The sequence below is a fragment of the Falco rusticolus genome, chromosome 10 (assembly GCF_015220075.1).
Source record: "Falco rusticolus isolate bFalRus1 chromosome 10, bFalRus1.pri, whole genome shotgun sequence".
NCBI classification, from domain to species: Eukaryota; Metazoa; Chordata; class Aves; order Falconiformes; family Falconidae; genus Falco; species Falco rusticolus.
In genome coordinates, this window is record NC_051196.1 from 8,679,995 (window position 1) to 8,702,143 (window position 22,149).

At 36.8% G+C, this 22,149-nt stretch overlaps 1 protein-coding gene across 5 annotated transcripts in view; it reads right to left on the bottom strand.

Moving 5' to 3' along the window:
- The window catches only part of SBF2 (SET binding factor 2), a 255,148-nt gene that overhangs the window by 78,052 nt on the left and 154,947 nt on the right, over window positions 1–22,149 (bottom strand). For all 5 annotated transcript variants that reach the window (XM_037402206.1, XM_037402207.1, XM_037402209.1 and 2 more), the window contains exons 14-16: window positions 21,731–21,935; window positions 19,311–19,420; window positions 17,690–17,839 (exon numbers count right to left, since the gene is read on the bottom strand). In XM_037402206.1, coding sequence (XP_037258103.1) covers window positions 17,690–17,839; window positions 19,311–19,420; window positions 21,731–21,935 — 465 coding nt within the window. The remainder of the gene's footprint in view (window positions 1–17,689; window positions 17,840–19,310; window positions 19,421–21,730; window positions 21,936–22,149) is intronic.

Here is a 22,149-nt window from a genome sequence, read left to right on the forward strand (position 1 = left end):
CCAGACAGATGAAGAACAAGAAAGTGACTGCTGAAGAACAGAAAGCACAGGCTGACCAAGGGAAAACAGATCAACCTCTATGGTAACAAGCTCTGTAGCTGAGGAAAGAACAGCACATCTCATTTACCTGGGCTTTAAGAGGGCTCTCGACACCGGCTCCTTTGGTGTTTCTGTAGGCAAGCTGGGTAGATACAGCCTAGCTGAAAGAGTGGAAACTGACTGCACAGTCTGATCCAAAAGAGAGTGCTCAGAGGTTCCACGTTTAACAGGCAGGTGGCTACAAGTCATGTTTTCCGGGGTTGAGATTGACCGTGGCAAACGCCACCCAATGTTTTCATTAACAATCTGAAAATGGCATGAAATGCACCTTCATCAAATTTCTGAATGACACCAAATTTGGGGGAGCGGTAAATACACCGTATGAGGGGCAGGACTGCTACTAACTAGCATCACAGTCCGTCAGAAATAGACTGACAAGAACCTCCTGATCTCTGCAACAAAGACAAATGCAAAGTTCTGCACAAGGGACAGGGTAACTCCATGCAAAAGCATGTCACGTATGAACAGCACCTGGAACCATGTGCTGAGTAACACATGTCAAACCAAGACCGGGCCATAAACTTCAGAAATAGGTGCAAAATCAATTACCTTGTTTTGTTGCTGTTTGCAGGTATCAGCAAAGTCTGTACAGTACAGACTGCTCCAAGGAAGCAGTGGAATAGGTAATACTGCAGCTGAATCGAACAGGCACTCAATGTGAGAGGAAATGGAAATATTATGAAGTATCTTGATGACAGAAAAAAAGCATTATAAGAATAGCAACAGGCAGAAGTGGTGAACAGATTTACAACAGCGATATTAAATTTCTCAAAGAAATATGTGAGATAAAGAGTAAATAATTGGAAACAATGCACAAGACTGATAGGAGATAGGAAAAAGAATATCTTGTACCAAAACAAAAAAGTTAAAAACATTAGTCTCACCAGAGATATACTCATAGCAGGGGCAAAAGAACAAAACAATTATAGAGAGATTAAGGATCACATCCAAGAGACAAACTGTCAGGAGAGTGCAAAACTGAAAGGAGCCCAGAACTAAATAAGTACATAAAGGGAAAACAGTGTGCTCAACCAGCACAGACAAAAATTATGGGAGAGAAGGCAGATGCCAATTTTTAAAAAATATATACATGCATCTGCAGGGTTCTGGCAGGTGCCCCTGGGAACCGAAGTACATGCTCATGGGGATGTAACACTGCCTTCCGGGAGATAGATGCATTCTTCACAAACTGCCAAAAGCGGAGTCTCTTTTCGATACATATTTGACAACTTGTTGCCAGACAGCTTCAGCTTTTCTACACCAACCTTGATAGTACTGAAAAGCTTTGCTACAGTTCTGGCAGACGCACTGGTTAAGTCTGTGTACAGCTGCACCAAAGGACAACAGGGATGACAATGACCAGCTGCTTCTGGAACAAGTTTTCCTGGATCAGCTTTGTTGGTGCAGCTCCATTTCTGGATTCATGAAACAAGTGTCAGCTGCTAGAAGAGAGTATTTCTGGGATGACCTGCAATGGCTGCAGAATTTCAAGGATGACAAAGGGGCGTTTTGTGGTTTTGTTGAGGTAATTCTGCTTATTATAAGGTTGTGAATCTTGAATTCAGCCAGCAAGGGCTTTTCTGTGCTTAGGCAAAAATGATGCATTGTATCAGTTGCGCTGGTGAATTTGAGAGAACCTAAAATCCCTTGTTGTCAACTCTGCTGCCAGACTTCTCAGTTCCTTAATAGACTGGAATGTAAATTTTCTCTTATGTTTCAAAGAGTAGCTGCAGTTATAACAACTTTAATACAAACTTTTGTCCAAGTTGCTTAATCCAAAAATCAACCTTGTAACATCAGAATAGGTCCATACCACATCATGAAAAAATTATGCTACGCAAGCCATTATCAGAAATACCCCATTTTTCTGGAGAAAAAACTCCCAGTAAGTTTGAGGCTTTATAATCCTGGCTGATAAAGTCTTTTAAAAGATAAATGGTTCATAGAAAATAATACCTTAATAAGATTCAGGAAACTGAAGAACATATGTTGTGTGTGATACAGTAGCACGTTGTAGAGCAGTGTCTACCTTGATTAACACATCAAATCAGTGTGATCAAGGAAGAATGTTGTTGCAAAGCCTGGAAAGCCCAAGAGATTCAGAGATTTCAAGACCTGCTTGATTTAGTGAACTGCTCTCTCCAAGATAACATTTATCAATGAAATACATACATTCTAATACAAATATTTAAACTATGGATAAAGAAAAACAGAAAAATACAGTATTTTCATTGAAAGTGAAGTATTTTAAGTGTTCAGATGTTACTTTCCAGTGCATGCACAGCAGCTTCTTTCATAGAGATACAGATTTTATTTGAAATCTTACACTTTTTTGTGGTTCAAGAATATAAGCACAGTAAATGCATGCGAGAAGTGGGAATTGTTTCTTATGAAACTTTTATTAAAAATTCATTCCATTAATGTTAATAAAGTGTTCGTTTTTCTAAGAACACAGTGAAAACAAGTGTGAAGCCTTTTTTGTGAAAGACAAATAAAGGCAACGGAAAAAACAGTAAACCAATTTGAACTGGCAATTGTAAAACCACCCTCTGAATCTTTCAGTCTTGAAACTGGTTGAACTGATCCTTTTCTCTGGGATTTTCAAATGGCTTCAGGAAATATGAAGGTTAGAATTCCATGAAGTAACTCCTCTGACTTTGGTTTGCAAAAATGAAAAAGTAAGTTCCCAAAACATACTGGTTTGTCATATAGTTGACAAGGCACATTTGGATGTCCTTGAAACAAATTCCTGTTCTCTGTAAAAACAATTCTGCAAGACAAAGACTACTAGAGGAAAGAAAAAATCCTTGAGCTTGCTGCGTGGACCAAAACAGCAGAAATGTAGTAGAGAACCTTGCCGTAGCACTGCCTTCCAGCATAACTGTTTCTTTGATACAACCTGTAAGAAATCTTGGTATGACCCTTTCCTGTTCCATAGCCTTCTAAATCATTGCTGGCAACATCCAGCTAACTAGCCACAGAGAACAGCTGCCTTTGCCAGCTTTTGGGTTGCCAGTTAATCTATTTTAAAAGCCTGACAGATCTTCTCCTAGGCTATCTGATCTTCCTTCCTGAGGGTTTATTCTAAACGCCTTTCTGCTTTGTTATCTTCTTGAAATTAACAGGCAAAAATGCAGAAAGGGGAGTTCTCCTATGGAAGCACCGTAGATGGCAATGAAAAGACTCAAAAAAAGCAACTTGGGGTACAGTGAAATATTAGTGATGTATTAAGTCCCAACTACACACATGCTGTTTGAAATCCCTTCCAAAGAATTCCTATTTGGAGTTTTCAGAAGGATGAACCAGATTGTAATGGCTGGAGGTGGGGGGCAGAAAGAGTGGGTAATGAAAATAAAAAGTGAGAAGTTTAAGCATTAGCAATGGCTTTGTCATCCTAAAAACATCAAGACTCCAATTCCAGAGAATGCAAGAGCAAATTACCAAACAAGCGCAGGACAGCATTCAGAAGATCAACATCTGATTTCTGGACAGTGTGGCATTATTTAGTGCGTATCCTGAATGAAACACACTGCATCAGCATGAACTGTCAGCCACGTATAACAAGCATAAATGTGATGACTCAAAAGATAAATATTTTAAATCTGTCTCTACTTCTAACAAGAAATATGAGCAGATATCCTGAACATGTTTCACCATCTTCTCAGTCCTTTTATCTCACCTGCAGTTCTAAGTAGCAAATAAATCCTTAGGCTTTGAGGAAGACCTTTGCTATCAGAGTGTCATGAACCCACAGTCCCCACTGCCTTCTCTTTCATTACCAAGCTAGTGTCCCATGGCCACATTTTGTCCAGGTTCCTTATGCTGCTGAAATTTTGGATCTTGACCTTTGCTGTTTTATAAGGAGATTTAAGAGTGTAGCTGTTAAGTCAGTACCGAGACATCCCGCTAGGTCATCTCAGTTAACAATGCAATAAAAATTTCCAATACGCTTATTTGCCATCCTTCTCCTTAATTGAACCTTCTCCTCTCCACAGAAAACAAAATCATAGATAATAAAGATCTGGGCTTTCTATATTAATACACAGCGAGAGAGGTGGATGCAGAAGCACAGTCCAGTGCTACTGTGTAGTACGCTGATGCCCATTTGTGGAGCAAGATACACGAATGCAATGATGCCACGGCGTGTAGGAAGGTTGTGACATGCAGTCCAAGATACTCCTTAGAACACAGTATGTAAATGGGGATTAAGTCAGCCTGGAAGTATGCCAACCACAAGGCATGACACTTGCAGCAGTACCACTGGATCCACCTGAATGAAGACACATGAACTGAACGGCAAACTTGCTGCATTTTCAGTGAGGTGCAGAAAATAAGGTATCTTGCCAGGTAACACACTCCAAGGATTTGATTGTGTGAATGGAAATCATTTCAATGCACCACAGCTGAATAGAGGACTAATAGCCTCCTGCCTCTGCAGACACAAAGCTCAGCTGTCATTATAGACAAACACTACACATATTATATGTTGTCAAAAAATTGGCTCACCATTTTGCATTCACAGTTCAATTTGAAATTGATCTTATCTGATATATTTTGTTTGCACTAATTAATATGTGAAATTCATAAATACTTACATTAGCCTGACTCTTCTCCAAAACAACCTCTCTTCCTCTCCCTGCCCCTGAAGCTATCACTGAAGTTTAGACTGATTATAGTATTTTTCATTTAACTCTATTGCTGGGAATAATTGCAATGTAGTAATCTGCTAATATCATAATTTTGTAACAATAAAGGGAAAATCACAATAGCTTATTCTAAACATTTATGCTCATTTTTTAAATAAAAGCTGACTAATGAGCACCAGAATTTTATAAGATAAAATGTCTTGCAAGATTTACTGCATTAAATGAAAGTAATATATCCAATAGTTAGATACAGTTGCTGTCTCAAGAAATATGACAAAACTTTAAAAAGTGTTACTTTTTTGTAATACTTTACCAAGTATCTGGTATGCAACTACAAAAAATATTTTACAAGTGTTCAAAAGAATTTACCATTGCCTTCAAAGTATGATTTTTTTTTTCTGACCTTAAATACAACAGTTAAGTGTCAGCCAAAATTCACCACTGCTGTAACAATAACAAGGAGATACTGCACATCTGATTTAGCTGAAAATTTCTAGAAAAAACCCTATCATTAAATGTTGGAACCAAATCCTTTATCTTCATCCTGAATGAGTTAAGTGCAGAAATATACTGTAAGTTGCACTTTTATTTTGTTAGTTTTTAATAATGGCATCAATCACAGGAGCCAGTACACAATAAAATAAGGAGTACCCTATCTCATCCCATAACAATAATGAACTTAGCAAAATCAACACACGAATGGAAGCTTTTTTTATACCTAAATAATATGATTACTTCATCTGGGCACACACGAAGTTAAAAAAAAAAAATTAAAGATACAGCATTCAGAAAAGCATATTACCTGCCATCATTTACTAGCATGCCAGTAACCACACCAATGAGACGAAGGAAATCTATATAGTAACACTGTTAATCATTAGGTGATATTAGCAGAGTCTACGGTACTATGACTATTTCTGGAATACATAAAAGTCCCATAACCCAACAGTGTCTCAAATCAAGACATGAAGAAATCTTAAATTAAGGCAACACTTCTCAGCTGAATTGCAGAAAGTTTCAAAACATCAGGTTTCCAGATAAGTTTTTTAATGACATATGATTTCCTAAACATAGTCAGTTCAACTATTTTGAATAACAATTAGTCAAGTTGGTTGTCTGTCATGAGGAAAAAAAAAAGTTGGAGAAATCACTACAGTGATGAGGAAATAAATGCAAGAGATACAATACTAGCTAAAAAATGACTGCCAAAGGATGAGTACCAAACACAGTGAAAATAATACAGAAAAGAATAAAAAGGAGACCAAGAAGGCACAGATAACATGGCTCTACATGCTTCCAGGGACACCTGTTCTGAACTGCATACTGACTAGGAAAAGAATTACATGAACACTTGTTGTTAGTAATACGTATTTAAAATGCTCCTAACCACTACAGTTTTTGCATACGCTGCTAACCAAAATTCATTTTTTACTAAGTACTTCAGCTTGTATTTCTAAAAAATTCATCTATTCATACAAAATTGTGATAGAACCAAGCTTTACAGTGGTATGGTACAAGCTAAAGGTTTCTGCACTAGATATTAAAGTTCATGATCAAATGTTAGCTTTAGACTTTTCAGTAAGTTTTGGGAAGTCTTCCTTCAGGAAAAAAATTATTGGAAAATTTCAAAAGTACTTACATCATGACTTAAAATGACTTTATTGAAAATTATTTTATTCACTATTTCTTTCTTATTAGGCTGTTGCCTGAGCAGCCAAAGATGTTTCATCAGCAACCTGGAGATTACAGGCTCTACCAGAATTCCAACTTCCCCCAAGGACCTCTAAGATCAGCTTTTTTTTACTGACCAGAGAACTGAGCTATACACTTGTTCACTTAATTTTTTTAAGTAGATAATTATGTTTCAAATTTTGAAGGTTATATAGGAATAGATGCAGGAGATTTTGATTTTTTGTTAAGATGGCAAATAAGGAACACAGTCCCTTTATTAAGAGTAACAGGGAAAACATGACATTGCCTGTTACTCTCTGTCTCTCTTTGCAAGCATCTTTATTTATTTCTCTTCATGCTCCCAAGGGTGTGTACTACCAGTAACTGAAACAAAAAAAAAAACCCCAAACTTAAACTGTCATGGAAACAATGCCCACTAAGAAAATATGTTGACTTGGGTAAATCTGTTAAACATTATTTGGTTCAAGCTGACTTGGAAAAACACATGTTTCTACCACCACCACCCCTCAACAAATCCTAATCCCCTTCTCCAAAAGCAGTATTTATGGAGTTTGATAAAACCTGAATGGACAACATGTAACCTCAAAAATGTTTATGGAATATTCAGAAAATTCCTGGCTGCAGAAACAATCTTTAACATGCTCTTATGGAAGAACGTATCTAAGAACCAGCAATTCTCTCCACAGTTTTGATTACTCCCAGGTGATCTCAGATGAGATGAATTTCAAGTAGGCTACTGAAGAAAGTGAATGTATGTATAAAAGAGATAATCAGAATGCTCATACATTTTAGCATACCTGTTCTTTTAAGCACAGAAAGTCCCCAGATTTGAAGCCAGGAATGACCAGCACCAACAGCACTCAGAGCAGACTTCAAGTAGGATCTTTCACCTTTCTGTAAAGTCCATTTTTCATTAATAGATCATTAGTGTTTGGAATAGTTAATGACAGTCTGTTGGATTGAAGTTAATCAGTTCTGATGCCTACTGCTTTCATATGCAGGTTGTATCTTCAATTTGAAATTAGACAAGACCGATGGAATTCAAATCTTTGTTATATGGTACTTTTATACCAAATTATCCTGAAGCAACAAGCATGTGCAAAAATATGTGGCAGTCTGAATCCCTTTGTTAAAGTATAGCTGAAATATGGATAACCGAAGAAGTGAATCTCATCATATCTCCCAGCATCCTGGTTTGGATTTTCTCTGTAGTTAAGGTTTTCATGTTTTGATTCAACCAACACTGCTGGTCTACTGACTATGCATGAGCAGTTGTGAAAAGTAACTGAAAAACCCCTCGCCTACCCTCAGTTAAGTTTTCTTTACAGATGAAGTTTTACACAGTAACAAGCGCTGTGGGGGTGGAGGCCAAATGCATAAAGGATCAGGAAGATAACAGCCATCTATCATAATCAAGTCGGGATCAAAGTCTACGACTTTCCTACACATGCGATTCAGAGGCCGAGTAACAAATTGTGTTAACCTAACTGTAGTTGTGGCCTGTGGTTTTTAAACAGAACCACATATGGTTAGTATTTCAGCTATTCCCAAATGACAAAGGCAAGGCTCCAAAACAGTCAATTAAAATAAATATTTTCCTTTAAGTTGTTGTTGTTGTTTTTAATTTCACAAAAGCAATTATACCTTTTAACTTCATAAATAGGCTAAATTCCAATGAAATCAATAGTCTAGGATCTTGAATTTGGCCTGAAAACAATAAACTAAAGGCCTTTTTAGTCCACTGGCTTTGCCTGCATTAACATTTTTCCTCTTCTTATGAAGAAAAAATGTCCAAAACAACAACCCGTTTGGCCTCTGTTCCAATTAAAAAAAAAAAAAAAAAAAAAAAAGATTATTCAGTAAAGACTTGTTTGAGGGTATGAACCCCAGCTTCTGCTGGCACATAGCTAATACGCTGATCAAGAAACATACTGTAGGTAGCATCATATTTTGTGTCACCTGTGAATCTAGACTGTACTAATGCTAACGTTCATGCGCAAGTGGAAAATATCGGGGCATGCAGGATATTTACAGAAGCAAATTTTGCAAGACTTGAAAGTACAGGAAAATATATAAAATATTAGCAATATTAGCAATTACATTAAGGTATGGAAAGTGAAGAAAAAAGAAAGCATGCTGAGAATTAAACCCATCAATACTGTTGAAGGTATGCATAATACATAAGACTCAGATGCCTACGGTTCAGAGGTACACAGAATATTATAATGCAGATTAAAAAAAAAGATGAAGTGCTGCAAATCATGGAATCCTCATAATCCAAGCTGACTTTAACTGTATTATTATTACTACAGTTAGAGTAAGAGATGATCTAGTAAGATATTTCAGTCCATACACCTGGAAGGGATAGCGAGTATTATATGCCAACTGTATGCACCTTATTTAGGTATAACAAAAGATATGTATTCTCTGAAATGATGTTTCATCAATTAACATTGAAAGCAGAGGTTTTACATAGTGTTCAACTGACCAAAGGAACTAATCAAAATAAGTTGCCTTTGTCCTCAAAAATCAAATAATCTAGATACAAAATGAATTCTATTTGTGCACTCACAAATGTTGTGACATCTTTAGACTGTTAAACATGCAATTCAAAGACCAATTCTAGCTCCCAAGTGGAGTTTTGGAGTTTAGAGTTCAAGAACTGGGAGGAGAGGTGAGGAAGGGGGTTAGTGAGGGTTTTTTCACTTGTTTGATTTTTTTATCTGTAGACATTAGATGACGTTATCTTTAAGTACTTTGTTGGATCACCAGATACCAAAGTCTGCCCTCCCGCCCCCAACTGTGTACAGGGGGGAAATTACTAAAATTAATCATTACCATAGCATGCTTACATATGTGAGCATTTTCCCACACATCCTAAAAACAATTCACATTAAGTCATAAATCTGGGCTATAATATTGAAAATTAATGTCAACAGCTGCAAGAATTTTTTACAACATACGTAGATTGTCAAACATACTTCTGTGTACACCTTCATTTTCTTTTCTTATTCTGAAGTTCACGCACTTCTTGTTTATGTAACAGTAGAGGTAGGTCTATTACTGTAAAGAAATCAGTTCTTAAGTTTTTTTCCTTCAAATTAATTCTAAAATGCCACATATGTCCACTGTTTATTGTTTGTCATATTAATGCACTTGTCAAGGTTTACACAAAACATTGACAAAACCCAGAACTGGCCTGTGTTTTATGGTATGTATCTCAACATCACACTCCAATTTTTGAATACAACCTGCCAAGATTTCAATTGTTTAAGCCAAAGGTTATATAAACATTATAGTGACCACACTATCAGAAGACTTAGAATATATGTCAATGTTCTTTCTGTCTTAGAAATGACTGTATGTAAAAAATAGATAAAATATGATGATCTTATAACAACCCACTGGCATCTTTTATGCAAATCCTGCAGAACAAACATTTAATAACAGACAAATTCATACCATTCCTTATAGAAACAACAAACCAGTCTTCTATACGGCATGTTTCTTCCAGTAAGTTAAGTCCCATCAATGATCAGAGAAGCACGCACCTTGCTCGCACAGCAGAGAAGCATTTCACTTCAGCTGCTCTATACACCTTGGTTTAACCGCTATTTGAAGGGCGAAGTGCAGAGGGGGGAAGACCAGAGTAAGAATATGTTAGACAGGCAAAATCTTCCCCTTCATTTTAGTAATAAAACTCTGCACTAAAGCTAAATATACAGGTGCATATGGGTGGCCACAGAAGTACATTCACTGAATGGGTACAGTACATCAATGCTGTATAATATTTTGTTACTTACTGTATACATAAAATTACACTAAATAGAGATTAGGCACGTGTATGCATACCTAACAGTATTATACAAAAATCGATATAGAATTAAGTACCTGTACTGAAATACACATATGCACACATAACATTTAAGATTTAAAAAAATTCCATGTGTTCCATTCCTTCTGTATTTTTATTATCTATAAAACTTGTAAAAAAAGAAGTCACTGATTTCATTTAACTTATTCTATTAGCAAAATGCTATTATTTCCACCATCAAAGATTATTTTTTTTTTAACTATCTTTCACAGTCCACCTCTTTCACAGGCAGGGTAGAGAGCAACTACACAGCAGTATAACATAATTCCTAATTCAGACTTGTTTTACTTACAGCAGTGAGTAGCATACAAGCACATGTCTGCTTTTCATCAAGACAACCAAAAATATTTAGAACAGTTATTTAGGAACATTTGGCAACCACAAGGCTGCAATTAACAGTAATGAACACTTAACAGCAGTAGAGCCTACCACGTCAATGCTCCAAGAAACTACATGTTCTCAATAAGGTACCTATGTGTGAGCAAACACAGGCGAGCATGCCCCGAGTTAACAGTGAGCATAGAAGAATTGAACAATGGCCAACAACAGGAGGCATCCATTAAGAATAAAGACTGCTCTAGCTGACCAGTGTCCCAGAGACCCAGCCAGGATGGGTGGGTTTGTACCATTCCCGTTATCCCTGCCTGGGGGCTACTTGGTGTGACACCTTTGCTTGGTGTCTGATGCTCAAGTGCTTATGTTTGTGTCTAAAATGCCATCACATTTTTATTTAACGATCTGCAAGCCAATGACCCGACTGAAATCAAAGTAACCTAGGCACAGACCAGCTGTATGCAGTTTGGACACCATACCCCGCATTACTTTTTTTCCTAAAATGCCCACATTGCTACGTAAATGTCATGTAAAATCCGCTAAAACCTGCTAAAACTCTTCAAGATCATCACAGCTCTTAACAAACCTATTTTTGTTGCTGCTGGTTTGCTTCAAGGACCTTGACTTTGGTGGTGCAGTACCTCTGTGAGTGCATGATGGAGGCTGTGGGCAGTGGGGGGGCTGTGGGGCATGGCTGGAAACCCCACTGCCAGCCCCAAAGCTGCAGCCAGCCAGAGGAACCAGTGGCACTGCTGCTCACATGTATTACTGCTTGTTCTTGTGTTAAAAACAATACTCCACTATCATTTGACCTTTGTAATAAAATACTTAGCAGAGAACAGGAAGGAGGACACTATCACATTTTTATTCTGGCAATTTTGATCCCTTTCCATGTTAGCAGCAAGAGACGTGGGACAAATGGGGCCCTCAAGAGGTATGTTCAAGATGCACATTCAATCACACTCTGATCAGGCTGCTCTGATCATACAGGAACTTGGGGATTATTTTAACTTCTATATAACTACCGAGTTTATATTTATGTGTACATGTATTTCTCTGTGCATCACCCTTGTGCCTCATGTATGCACATGCACACGTGTATACACAGAGGGGAGGAGGAAGCATGTGAACACAACACGTTTTGGTGAGAAGCCGAGTGAGGGAGGCTGAAGGCAGATGTATATATAGACAGCACATCATGAGACTCTCATTACTGCTAATTCTTCTCTTTTCCTTCCTTTAAGGAAAGTCATCTCCCTCAAAACTTGCGGAGTAGGTAACTGTGGGCTGGTCTTCTAGCAGCAGTAATAAAGCTGAAAGGTCTGCAATGTTGAGTGACAGCAGCACACATATACCTACTTCATGAATACATACATACATGGGCAATCCCACAAAGAAATCAACTATTTTCTGGATTTCTTAAAAAGGTGTCTGTGAATGGCTATTTCCTAGACTGTGTGGCCATCCACTGAGATGGGATGAGTGTAACAGTATGCTCCCCAGAGCAAAGAAAGGAAAAAAACCACCAGATCAGCAATACAATCTTTTACAACATATTTCCATTTTTTTCCTAGCGAAATTATGTGAGCCCCATCAGTTCAGCCATGTGCAAAGTTATTTTAGTATCTTGCAATTTCTTGGTAAAGAGACATCATCAGAAAGATTCAGAAATAGCAACTTCTTTTATTAACTCCAGAATATTATAGATGGACCCCTAAAAAGTCAGCAGGATAGAAAAGCTGTTATTTCTACTTTTTGGGTAATAAACCATGGACCAGAGAAACTATATGATGTGTCCATTGTGACCAAAAAAAACCCAACAATCTGCAGTACAATATGGAACTAAATCTGGAAGTTTCAAGTCCAAGCCTTAAATGCTGGAATCTCCTTTCTTTCACTTAAGGAATACCACGGCTATAACTAACAGGATGAAAAAGATCAAATTGTTAATAATTGATGAATTAATAGAATTAAGTGTGGCCCTGTTGAACTCCCATTATTTCTCCTCATGCTGTATTTTCTATGCTTTAAAATATTTCCAAATGCTGCTGCTGTTCAAACATCATTTCTGAGAGTGTCTACTCTCAGGAACGCAAGTCAAACTGAGTAAGAAAAGAAAGGCCATGAAATAAAAGTCTGAAAGGAAAGAAACCTCCTGTAACCCTCCAAAATAAAGACCTTTAGCAACATAGTTTTCAACATAAAATACGAGAAATGCTAGTTCATTTAACCTTTATATTGCCAAGAATTTGAATCATATGACACACACACACGGCTTATTTTCTCTCAGGAGTAATAAAATCTTTCTTGTTAGACATTATTCACCAACCTCTGAATTCTGAGAACTGACTGACAATTTTTAACTTCATCTGATGGCAGAATATAAGAGAAAAGTTATTTGCATACAAAAATAATTACTATTTATAGAATGTCATTGTTTTAAATTTTGCATATTAAAGTTTCTTTCACAACAGACTGTACAGGAAGTGCTAGAAAGAAGCCCTTATTACACCAAAGCAATACAGAAGAGTCATAAGCAAAATTCTAGAGGCAAAATTTATCAATACTATCTTTCATCTGCTTTTGGCCATTGTTGGGAGAACAGATGCTGGCCCAGATGTAACCTAATACAGGTTAGATCTTTAATTTTGCCTTGGTTGCTACTAAGACTTCCTACAGTTATTCTTCACACTGTATACTATAAATACGTATTTAGAATACTCAGTGTATTCCGTTTGAAAGATAAACATCTGCTTATTGCCACTATGAAAAGTGCTAGTGATCCATTAGAAATTATCTAAAGCACTAAAACAATGAATAATTTGTCTATTACTAAAGATATTCTCCTAGTTATACTGGTACAACATATGCATATTCACGTAGAAGTGACATTGGAGTAAACCAGGTCTTCAAACAACATTGACTTTGCAGGCTGCCAGATTAAATCACATCATTAGAAGACCCCACCCATTTACCTAAAGACCAGAATTTTTAAAGTATTTAACACTTTTATGCATCTTATTCCCACTCTAACCACACTTAGATTAAGTACTCCAGATGTCTGGCTCGCATATGTTTTCCAATTTGACCCACATTTGCCAAAGAAAAGCAGTAATACGCAGTTAGGCAATATTACTGACCAACATCTTACAGAGGCGATGCTATATTGCAACATTCCAGTTTTGGAGATTTTCTTTTTAAATAAAAAGTTTTATCTGTTCCAACTACCAAAGGAAGCTAGTTCACAGTCCTGCATTAGCTGAAAAGACTCTTTCCCTAGAAAAAAAAAGTTTTTAGGAATCCTTATTGTTACTGTTAAGTATTTTATACAAATTGTTTAGAAGGTCTTTTTAACATAAAACCTGTTTCTTATTATCAAGTACTCTCCACATAAAAGAGTTGGAGAAGTTACCATCTTCAGGCCTCTTTTTGCCTTTACTGCTGTTTTATCAAATTAAGTGCTACAAAGTTTCAACATGCAGAGTTCACTTACTGCTGCCAGAGGAAAGTCAGACAGCTGAAAATCCGGATGAGCCATGTTGTTTGTAATAAATTAATAGAGAAGTATGCAATTGAGCCTGGATACGATTTTTGCCATAATTTCTTAAAGAATATTAAAAATACAGTGTGTTGCTGGAAACAGTTACATAGAAGAACTGTTTCTTTAGTCAAAACCAGTCCTTCTAGTTGCAAAAAAAGTTAAGTAGTCTTTTCAGAAGCGTCAGAGAAAAGCATTTCATTACAGAAAATTAAAGAGGAAAAAATTTTTAATACAGGAATTTACATGCAATTGCAAATTATTCTGAGGTAACCACAGCAGCAGATAGCAAATACAATGGAAATAGTTTCTAGAGAAAGAATTTCATGTTTTTCTCATTACAATGCTATCTGTATGAATAAACTGTCAATCAATGTATTAAGCTTTCCTAAAACTGTAGACTGTTTTTAACAGTAGTTTAGTTATATACCATATGGAAATGAACATAACGCTCCTGCTTTGCTATCACAAATATTAATCGCTACTGTAATACAGGCTGAAGTAAATGCTTGTCAGAGTGTACCTTTTGCCAGGGGAAAAATTCTTAGGGCATGAGAATAAAGTTTTCAGCGAGTGGCCAAGGACAACTAGCAGAGATAAAAGCAAATAACTGGAGATTTAATTGCCCTCATCAGAAGACATCTGCTTTAATCAATGAGCAATACAATCTCCATGTAACTTTGATCTTCCTACTACTTAGAACGATCAGAAATACTTTTCATTTTTGTTTCAGCAGCATTAATGGCCAGTACTTCCCAGACACAAACAGACACAGCAAAGTATGTTTCTAAAACTTCAACGTTGACTTACTGCATCATGCCTTACCTTAACTTTATCTGCAAGTCCACCTAAAGTCTACCACAAGGCTTGACATGCAGCTGCCTACCTGCTAAATAAGGCAGATTCATATTAAACTGTTGTACTATTTCATAGATCATAGGCCTATTAAAATTTTACACTGAGGTCCTGCCCACTACCTTCAGACTATAAATAGTCTAAAGAAGAACAGTTCAAAAGAACACCACCCTTGGACCTAGAGATTCAAGCTGACAAACTCCAGAAATCTGGGAAGGCCATGTTTTGCCATCTCTACAGAAATCAGTAAAATACCACGCTCCCTTCCTGCCAGGTGCAAAACAGCTAGAGATCAGACACTTGGGGAAATAGAGCCTAAGTAATTTTTCACTAAAATGAAACAGCTATTAACTTGAAGCAACGGCATGAATATTTTATTCCTCTTCCTTAATCTATTCTCAAGCACTGTGGCAGCAGACACATCACACCAGATACACAGACCAGCAACAATATACAGGGTAGGATTATTACTATTACTTTGTTAACATACTGCTCTTCACCTACAAAACACGTACACAGAAGCTCTGAAAAAGTATCTGACCTTTACTTTTATGGAATCCAGTAAAACAAGAGAATACATTCTATTAAAAGAAAAAACCTGACACTAAACATCCAGGAAAATGCTGAAGAGTAACAGAGGGATCTGCAATAAACTTGCAGAATGCAATCCTCCTGGTTTTGTAATATGTGGCACCATTCCCAGTAAGACAAAGAATTCAGTACATGCCAATAATGCAGTTTCTTGTTCAAAAGACACTTTTCAGAAATGGCTAACCTGTATGTCCTTAAATACACATGGTTTGCAACAGTTCACGTTATCAGTAGCAGAGGTTTGGTGGCTGGAGAGCATCAGATTTCCTATCTGCACCAGCAACTCAGGAGAGACCGGTATTTCCCAGGGAAAACCATCAGGCTGGGGCTTGCTGCTCACACACCCCAGCTCAGCCTCACGTGTATAGCAGGGAGCCAGGGCTCTGCCCAACCTACCGACCATGCCTGGGGCTTCCCTTCCAGCTTGTGCAGCAGCTGCTATGTGCCTCCTGGCCACAGCAACGTTTCAGTTTGTATCTCACGGAAGCCAACGGTAACATACAATAACATTAACAGAAAAATCTACGACACGTTTCGTGGTAGGACTGAAACAGTTTCTACAATACCAGTAGTTCGGTGAGGTCTTATAGCAGTACTGCAATCTAAGCTCTCCCTAGAAAGCTCCACCAGAATTAATGTGGTATTTCCCTAAAGCATGAATACATCTCCAGTTAAGACCACATTTCCTAAATCAGATTTTTGTATCTTTTTAACAGACACTCTTTAAATTACTTGGACTTATGATCTGCAGCTACTAGAATTCATGTCTCTACAGCAAAATGCTGACTTGCCAAGTCCCACTGCAGGAAGGGCAACCAGCAAGTTCTGGATAATGTATTTTTTTCTTGAACCAATACAGGGACGCTCCAAAATGTCACAATTTACACATCGTTCCAAATAACAAAGTGCACAGTCAAATTATAAATCATGCTTTTATCTTAATAAATATTTCATGCATCAAAAAGTAGATATTTTCTTCTGCTAACTGCAGGTAATTTTACTGCAAAGACCACTGCTCAGGCAAAGTTGAATTTCATTCAAAACAGTAGAAAAATACCTACTTTGAGCAAACAAGAAATAGAACAGACAACAAAACTTACATGCGATGGTGATCTGAGGTAGCATTTGCTCAGCCAATGTTAATTTACTTTCATACTTAAATGAAAGCTGCATTTAGCACTCACCTTTTAAAAAAAATAGATCAACAAATGCTGGAAAATAATTTCAGTGGTTTTTAGGTCAGAGAGTGGTTAAAATACCAATGTCTCAATCAAATCCATAATTTGATACAATAACTTCAGGCAGATAAGAAGCAAATTATAACCAAATTGAGAAAAAATACTACTACATTCTCAGATATCGAATGGAAAATGGTTGTCTATAAAATATTTCTGACAATAAATTGTGAACAAGTAAAGCTAAAACAGAAGTGTTATTTAAATGAAATTCAAAATAAGTCATCCACTTAGTTTAATCTCATAGATAGCTGCCACTGTATGTTTATGTTTATTCAGCACAAAGTTATTCAATTATCAGTAGAATAAGTTAGTAGATGAACTATAAACACCTTCAGTGAGTCTCTGACAAACTAAGATGTCATTGTGACAAGTAGAACTACCACCACGAACCATGGAACTGGAAAGCATGTTCACAGTTGTGATGCCAGAGGACAAACCTAATGGGGTTTTTCAAAGAGCAGCGTGTGATACACACTTGAGGAGCTCAGAGTTGAAAATGACCTGGAGAAGCTAACATCCATTCATCAAGAAAAGTACTTCAAGCCATTAACATAAATCACTTCAATACTTACCAAAACTAAATTATATCAAGATTACTAATAATGGGAGCAGTTTTCTTTCTGTTTTTCATAGCAGGCAGATCTGTATTTTCAACAACGAAACATTTTAAATCCACTGTCAAGTGGATTGATGTATCTGCTACATCACTGTAGTACACGGTCCCACAATTTAATTACTTTGTTTCTCCACATCATATAAACATTTGCTTATTATAACAACAAAATGAAAGAATACCAAAGAACAAAGACTTCACATACTGTACCTGCAGAGCACAGTTCATCATTCGCACAATGTAGTCAAACTGCTGATGGTCCAGTATTGCTCGATTCTGTTTAACATGCAGGCCTAATTCCTGTGTCAGGCAGTGCCGAGCTGCCTTTCCTTTTAGGGCTCTCAGAGCTGCAGGCAGGGTCTGGAGAGAAAAAAAATCTAACTTCATGAAAATGAAATTAAATGGCTATTAAGAAACTGCAAGTGACAGTATAGTAAAGAATTACTTTGGAAATTACTCGTTAACTCGAATATCACACTTTCACATAATGGTTGATTTAGCTTGAGTCATTAAGTATTCGATTTTTTCAAATGCATTAAACAGCATTTCTCACCCACATCTGTAAACAGAGATGACTGAATACAGACAGGCATTGCATGGATGTGAAATCAGAAATGGACAGTGGTGTGTGAAAGCAAGTGCTCTATTCTGTACTAGCCAGGCCAGGTCTTGAGTTCGCGTTATCAAGGCCAACCAGCATGTTTTTTGATAATCAGTGAATGACAAATGGTTTTAGAAGTGGCATACCTCTCATAGCAACGAGGCCAGAAGACTGTTAAGCAATTTACCCTAAAACAGTGCCAAGAGAATATTTATGCCATGTTTTAAAGATGCAGCAAGTGCTACATCAGTGATTATCAATGGTGGCACTTCAGATTTAATGGGTGGTAACAGATAAATAAGAAAAGGTAGCCAATTGTATAAGGAAAGTTTACCATGCAGGGGGACAAAAAACTACTGACATTTTCCAGGTGCCTGTAAGCTGAAAGAGGTTAAAAACTGTGTTACACATGCATCAAAACTCTTTAAAAAGAGCTACACATTTTACTAGGACTTTTCCCATATGAATTTCCATAATATAACTTGTAAATCAAAAAACATTCATCCTCTGTCCTGAGCTGCACAGATTCAGAGATATACAGGTGATACTTTTCTGAGAAATCAAAAAATTTCTTGAAAAAATTCAACAGTCACTTCCGTACGTAGAATTAGATTTGAGTGTAGGTTTGACCGATTGTTCTAGAACCAATAATTGAAGTCTATGAACAGAATCAACAAAACATGGCAACTTCTTAATGTGAAAAAAATAAAAATGTTAAGGATGACAACTCACTAGTACATTTTAGTGAAGACAGACAAGCCAAATATTTACAGTCATCCTCCAGTTCTTTCAAATTAATTATTTTTAAAACCAGCAAAATATACCGTACTGAAAACTTCAAGAGCATTGGTTGACAAGCACTGAAATGTCTATGTACACCTTTGTTTACACTCCTCCTAATCAATACTGCTAGATCAATATACACACCTTTTTTAAAAAAAAATAATGTAGACAAGACTATTTATAATGGTAATATCAGATTAGCAAAAAGGGCTTCAACACACGCAGGTGGTATTATGAACTGCTTTTCAAACCCATTAGCCTCATATTACACAAAGTATTGCATTTAGATAATTAGTTTTATTGCTTACTTCATTAATTTAATAGTTACAATAACCATTAGTATTTGAAATAAGACTTCAAAATGTACTTTGTGACAAGGTCAGTCTCTATTTGCTCATTAACAGAACAAAGAGTTATTTGGGAAAGTTAAAATTTCATCATTATTACCTTTTCAGTCTCCAAAAATTTGTTTTCAAAAATGAATGAGATGCAGTTTCTAACAACTTCCAGCCTTTGTGCACTGTTGAAAACTGTGCTTGCTTTTTCCATTATGGAAACTAACAAAGAAAAAGAAGAATATTTACCTGTAAAATGTCTTCTACAAGCACCACAAAGAATACAATAAATTTATTGTAAAAACATAAAATAAAACAAATATTCAAGTCCCCTCCATTTTGTTCTGTTAAGCAAATACCATTAGTAAGCATATACAGATGGGAATATAAGATCCTGAATCTTTGGTTTTCCTATAGACTGTAAAAAAGAGTGTGTTTTGAATTTTAACTACAGCAGCTGATTCTCTTTACTACTTATTATATTAGTCTCAGAGGCACAAAGAGATTGTGTCTATACTGATGTACCACATACTAATGGAATATAAAAATAAATACAAATTAATAATACAGAGATATATATATATGCATGTGTGTGTTCTGCAATGAACTACGTAGCCTTGCCTATTTTGTAACAGTAGATAACTATTTTTTCCTAAAGAATTAATTGGCCATGCCAAGAATTCTGTGACATGGAATAAAACCTGTTAGCTTATCTAGGTCCCAATATGCTGAGAGCTAAAGATCATTTTCTTAATGTAATGTTTAGCTCTACATTTTCAAGAAAATTCAGAATGAACAACTAACATTCTTTTTGTCTGTAGTACCAAATAAATAGAATATAAATGCAGAACATGGGCTTTTGTAAATAATAATGAGCTCCTAATATCCAAGGACTTTGACATACAGGACAGCAGGGATTATGAGTGTGAAAACTGTTCCTTGGGAAAAAAAAAAAAACAAAACAAAAAACCCCAATGTTGACATAAAAATTAAATTATTAAGACAGAAAACCTTCTCTGGCATCTGCCTTTTTAAAGAAAGGCAACAGAACATGAGCACACACCCTTTAAATTTTCTATAAGTAACAGATTCAATTACATAGTCAAGAGCAAAGGCAGGTGAATAGAGTTTATCCTCCTCTTAGATAAATCCAAAAAGAAACAGGCTTGGAAGGGGCCTCAAGAGGCCATCTACTTCATCCCGCTGTCCCTAGACAGGATCAACTGTATTTATGTTGTTTCTCATGTTTGTCTAATATGTTCCCAAAGTTCTGTGATAACAGACTCCATGGCTTCACAAGAAAGCCGTTCAACTGCCTCACAATCCTCATTTGACCAAGTTTTTCCTGAAAAATAACTTTTGTACTGCAATTAAACCCAATATTTCTTATCACTACAGACTATTCCCTTTCTTTTTTTAATAGCCTTTTATGTAATTGAAGACTGCTATTATGTGTTCCCTCAGTCTTCTATTTTTCAGTCTAAACAATGCTTCATCTTTCCTTGTAGGTCACATTCTCCAGACCACTGGTCATTCCTGTTGCTTTCTTCTGGACTCTCTCCAACAGAACCAAAAATGGAAACAGTCCCAAAACAGATATAAACAGTCCAACTGAGGTCTTACCAAGTACGACAACAGGATTTCTCCATGGGGCTCACTGACTGTACTCCTGTTTATACATGCTACTTAGATGCCCATCTTCTTTGCAATAGCTTGACATAGCTGTGTCATGTTTGCCCTATGATCGTTATATACCCCAAGTTAATTTCTGAAGAACTGTTGCCCAGTCAGCTGCTCATGCCTATGCAAGCGCAATACCTTATTTAAAGCAAAACAGTACAGAAGGACAAAATTCAACAGAAAAGAGAGACCAGATCTCTTAATTTTTCAGGACTGATTTGAATTCTAATCCTATCCTTCAGAAGTTTTGCCAGCTTCATGTGTCCTGCAAGTTTACTAAACATGCTTGTTTACATCATCATTCACAATGACAAATATGACTATGACTAATAATTTTTTTCTGGCATTCAAATGAAATTAACAGGTCTACAATGTCTACATCCGTTCTTTATATTTGAATATAGGTATTATTTATTTTGAGACAGATGCTATGTTTGTTCCTTGCCTTTTTCCAGTAATTTACATGTCTTCCACTAGTCTCAAAGGAGAAAACCCTACAATTGAAAGCTTGGTTCAGCCATTCCCACAAGTAACCTGTGGTGATATTCATCAGACCTAGATGAGTTGACAATACCTAATTTAATAGTTCAATGTAACTCAGAACAAATCCTTTGTTGTTGTTAGAAATTATGCCACTCGCACTCCGGATGTTTGACTTCTTAGTAAAGGCTTGTGCAAAAGGGTTTTAAAATAGCAAAGGCAAACATGCCAGTCTATGTACTGGTTTACTACAGTCACTAAAATACAGTATTAACATGAAATCGGGAACACCACACTGCAGCTGTGCTAATTATATATTCAACTCATGAGATAGGATGACGAATACTTAAGCTGGGGAACAAGTAAACATACCAACAGGGGGACCCGCTGGAACAACACACTTCTTGTCCCCTCGGGTGGCAGGGGGGGCACCCTGACTCCTTGCGAGGCCTTCCTGGAGGAGCTCCTGCACCCGGCACTCATTGATCCGGGGGAAAGGGAGGATGTGAACCCGCAAGTGGGAGCCCTCCGTGGGCCGCGGCACTTTCTGGAATGCTATGTGGGGATTGGGATTCTCCTGCAGGTCAAAAGCAAAAGGTTATACACAAATGTGTATATACATAAGGCAGCGTTACTATCTGTCTCATCCAATTTTATTGCTGTTCTGTGTATCTGTCATACCTGAAAGACTAAGAAGCCAAGTATCTAATACAGATGACTAATACAACATTTTGTATTCATATCACCTTGACTCATTATCTGTAATACTCCCAACTTTGTTAAAGGCTTTT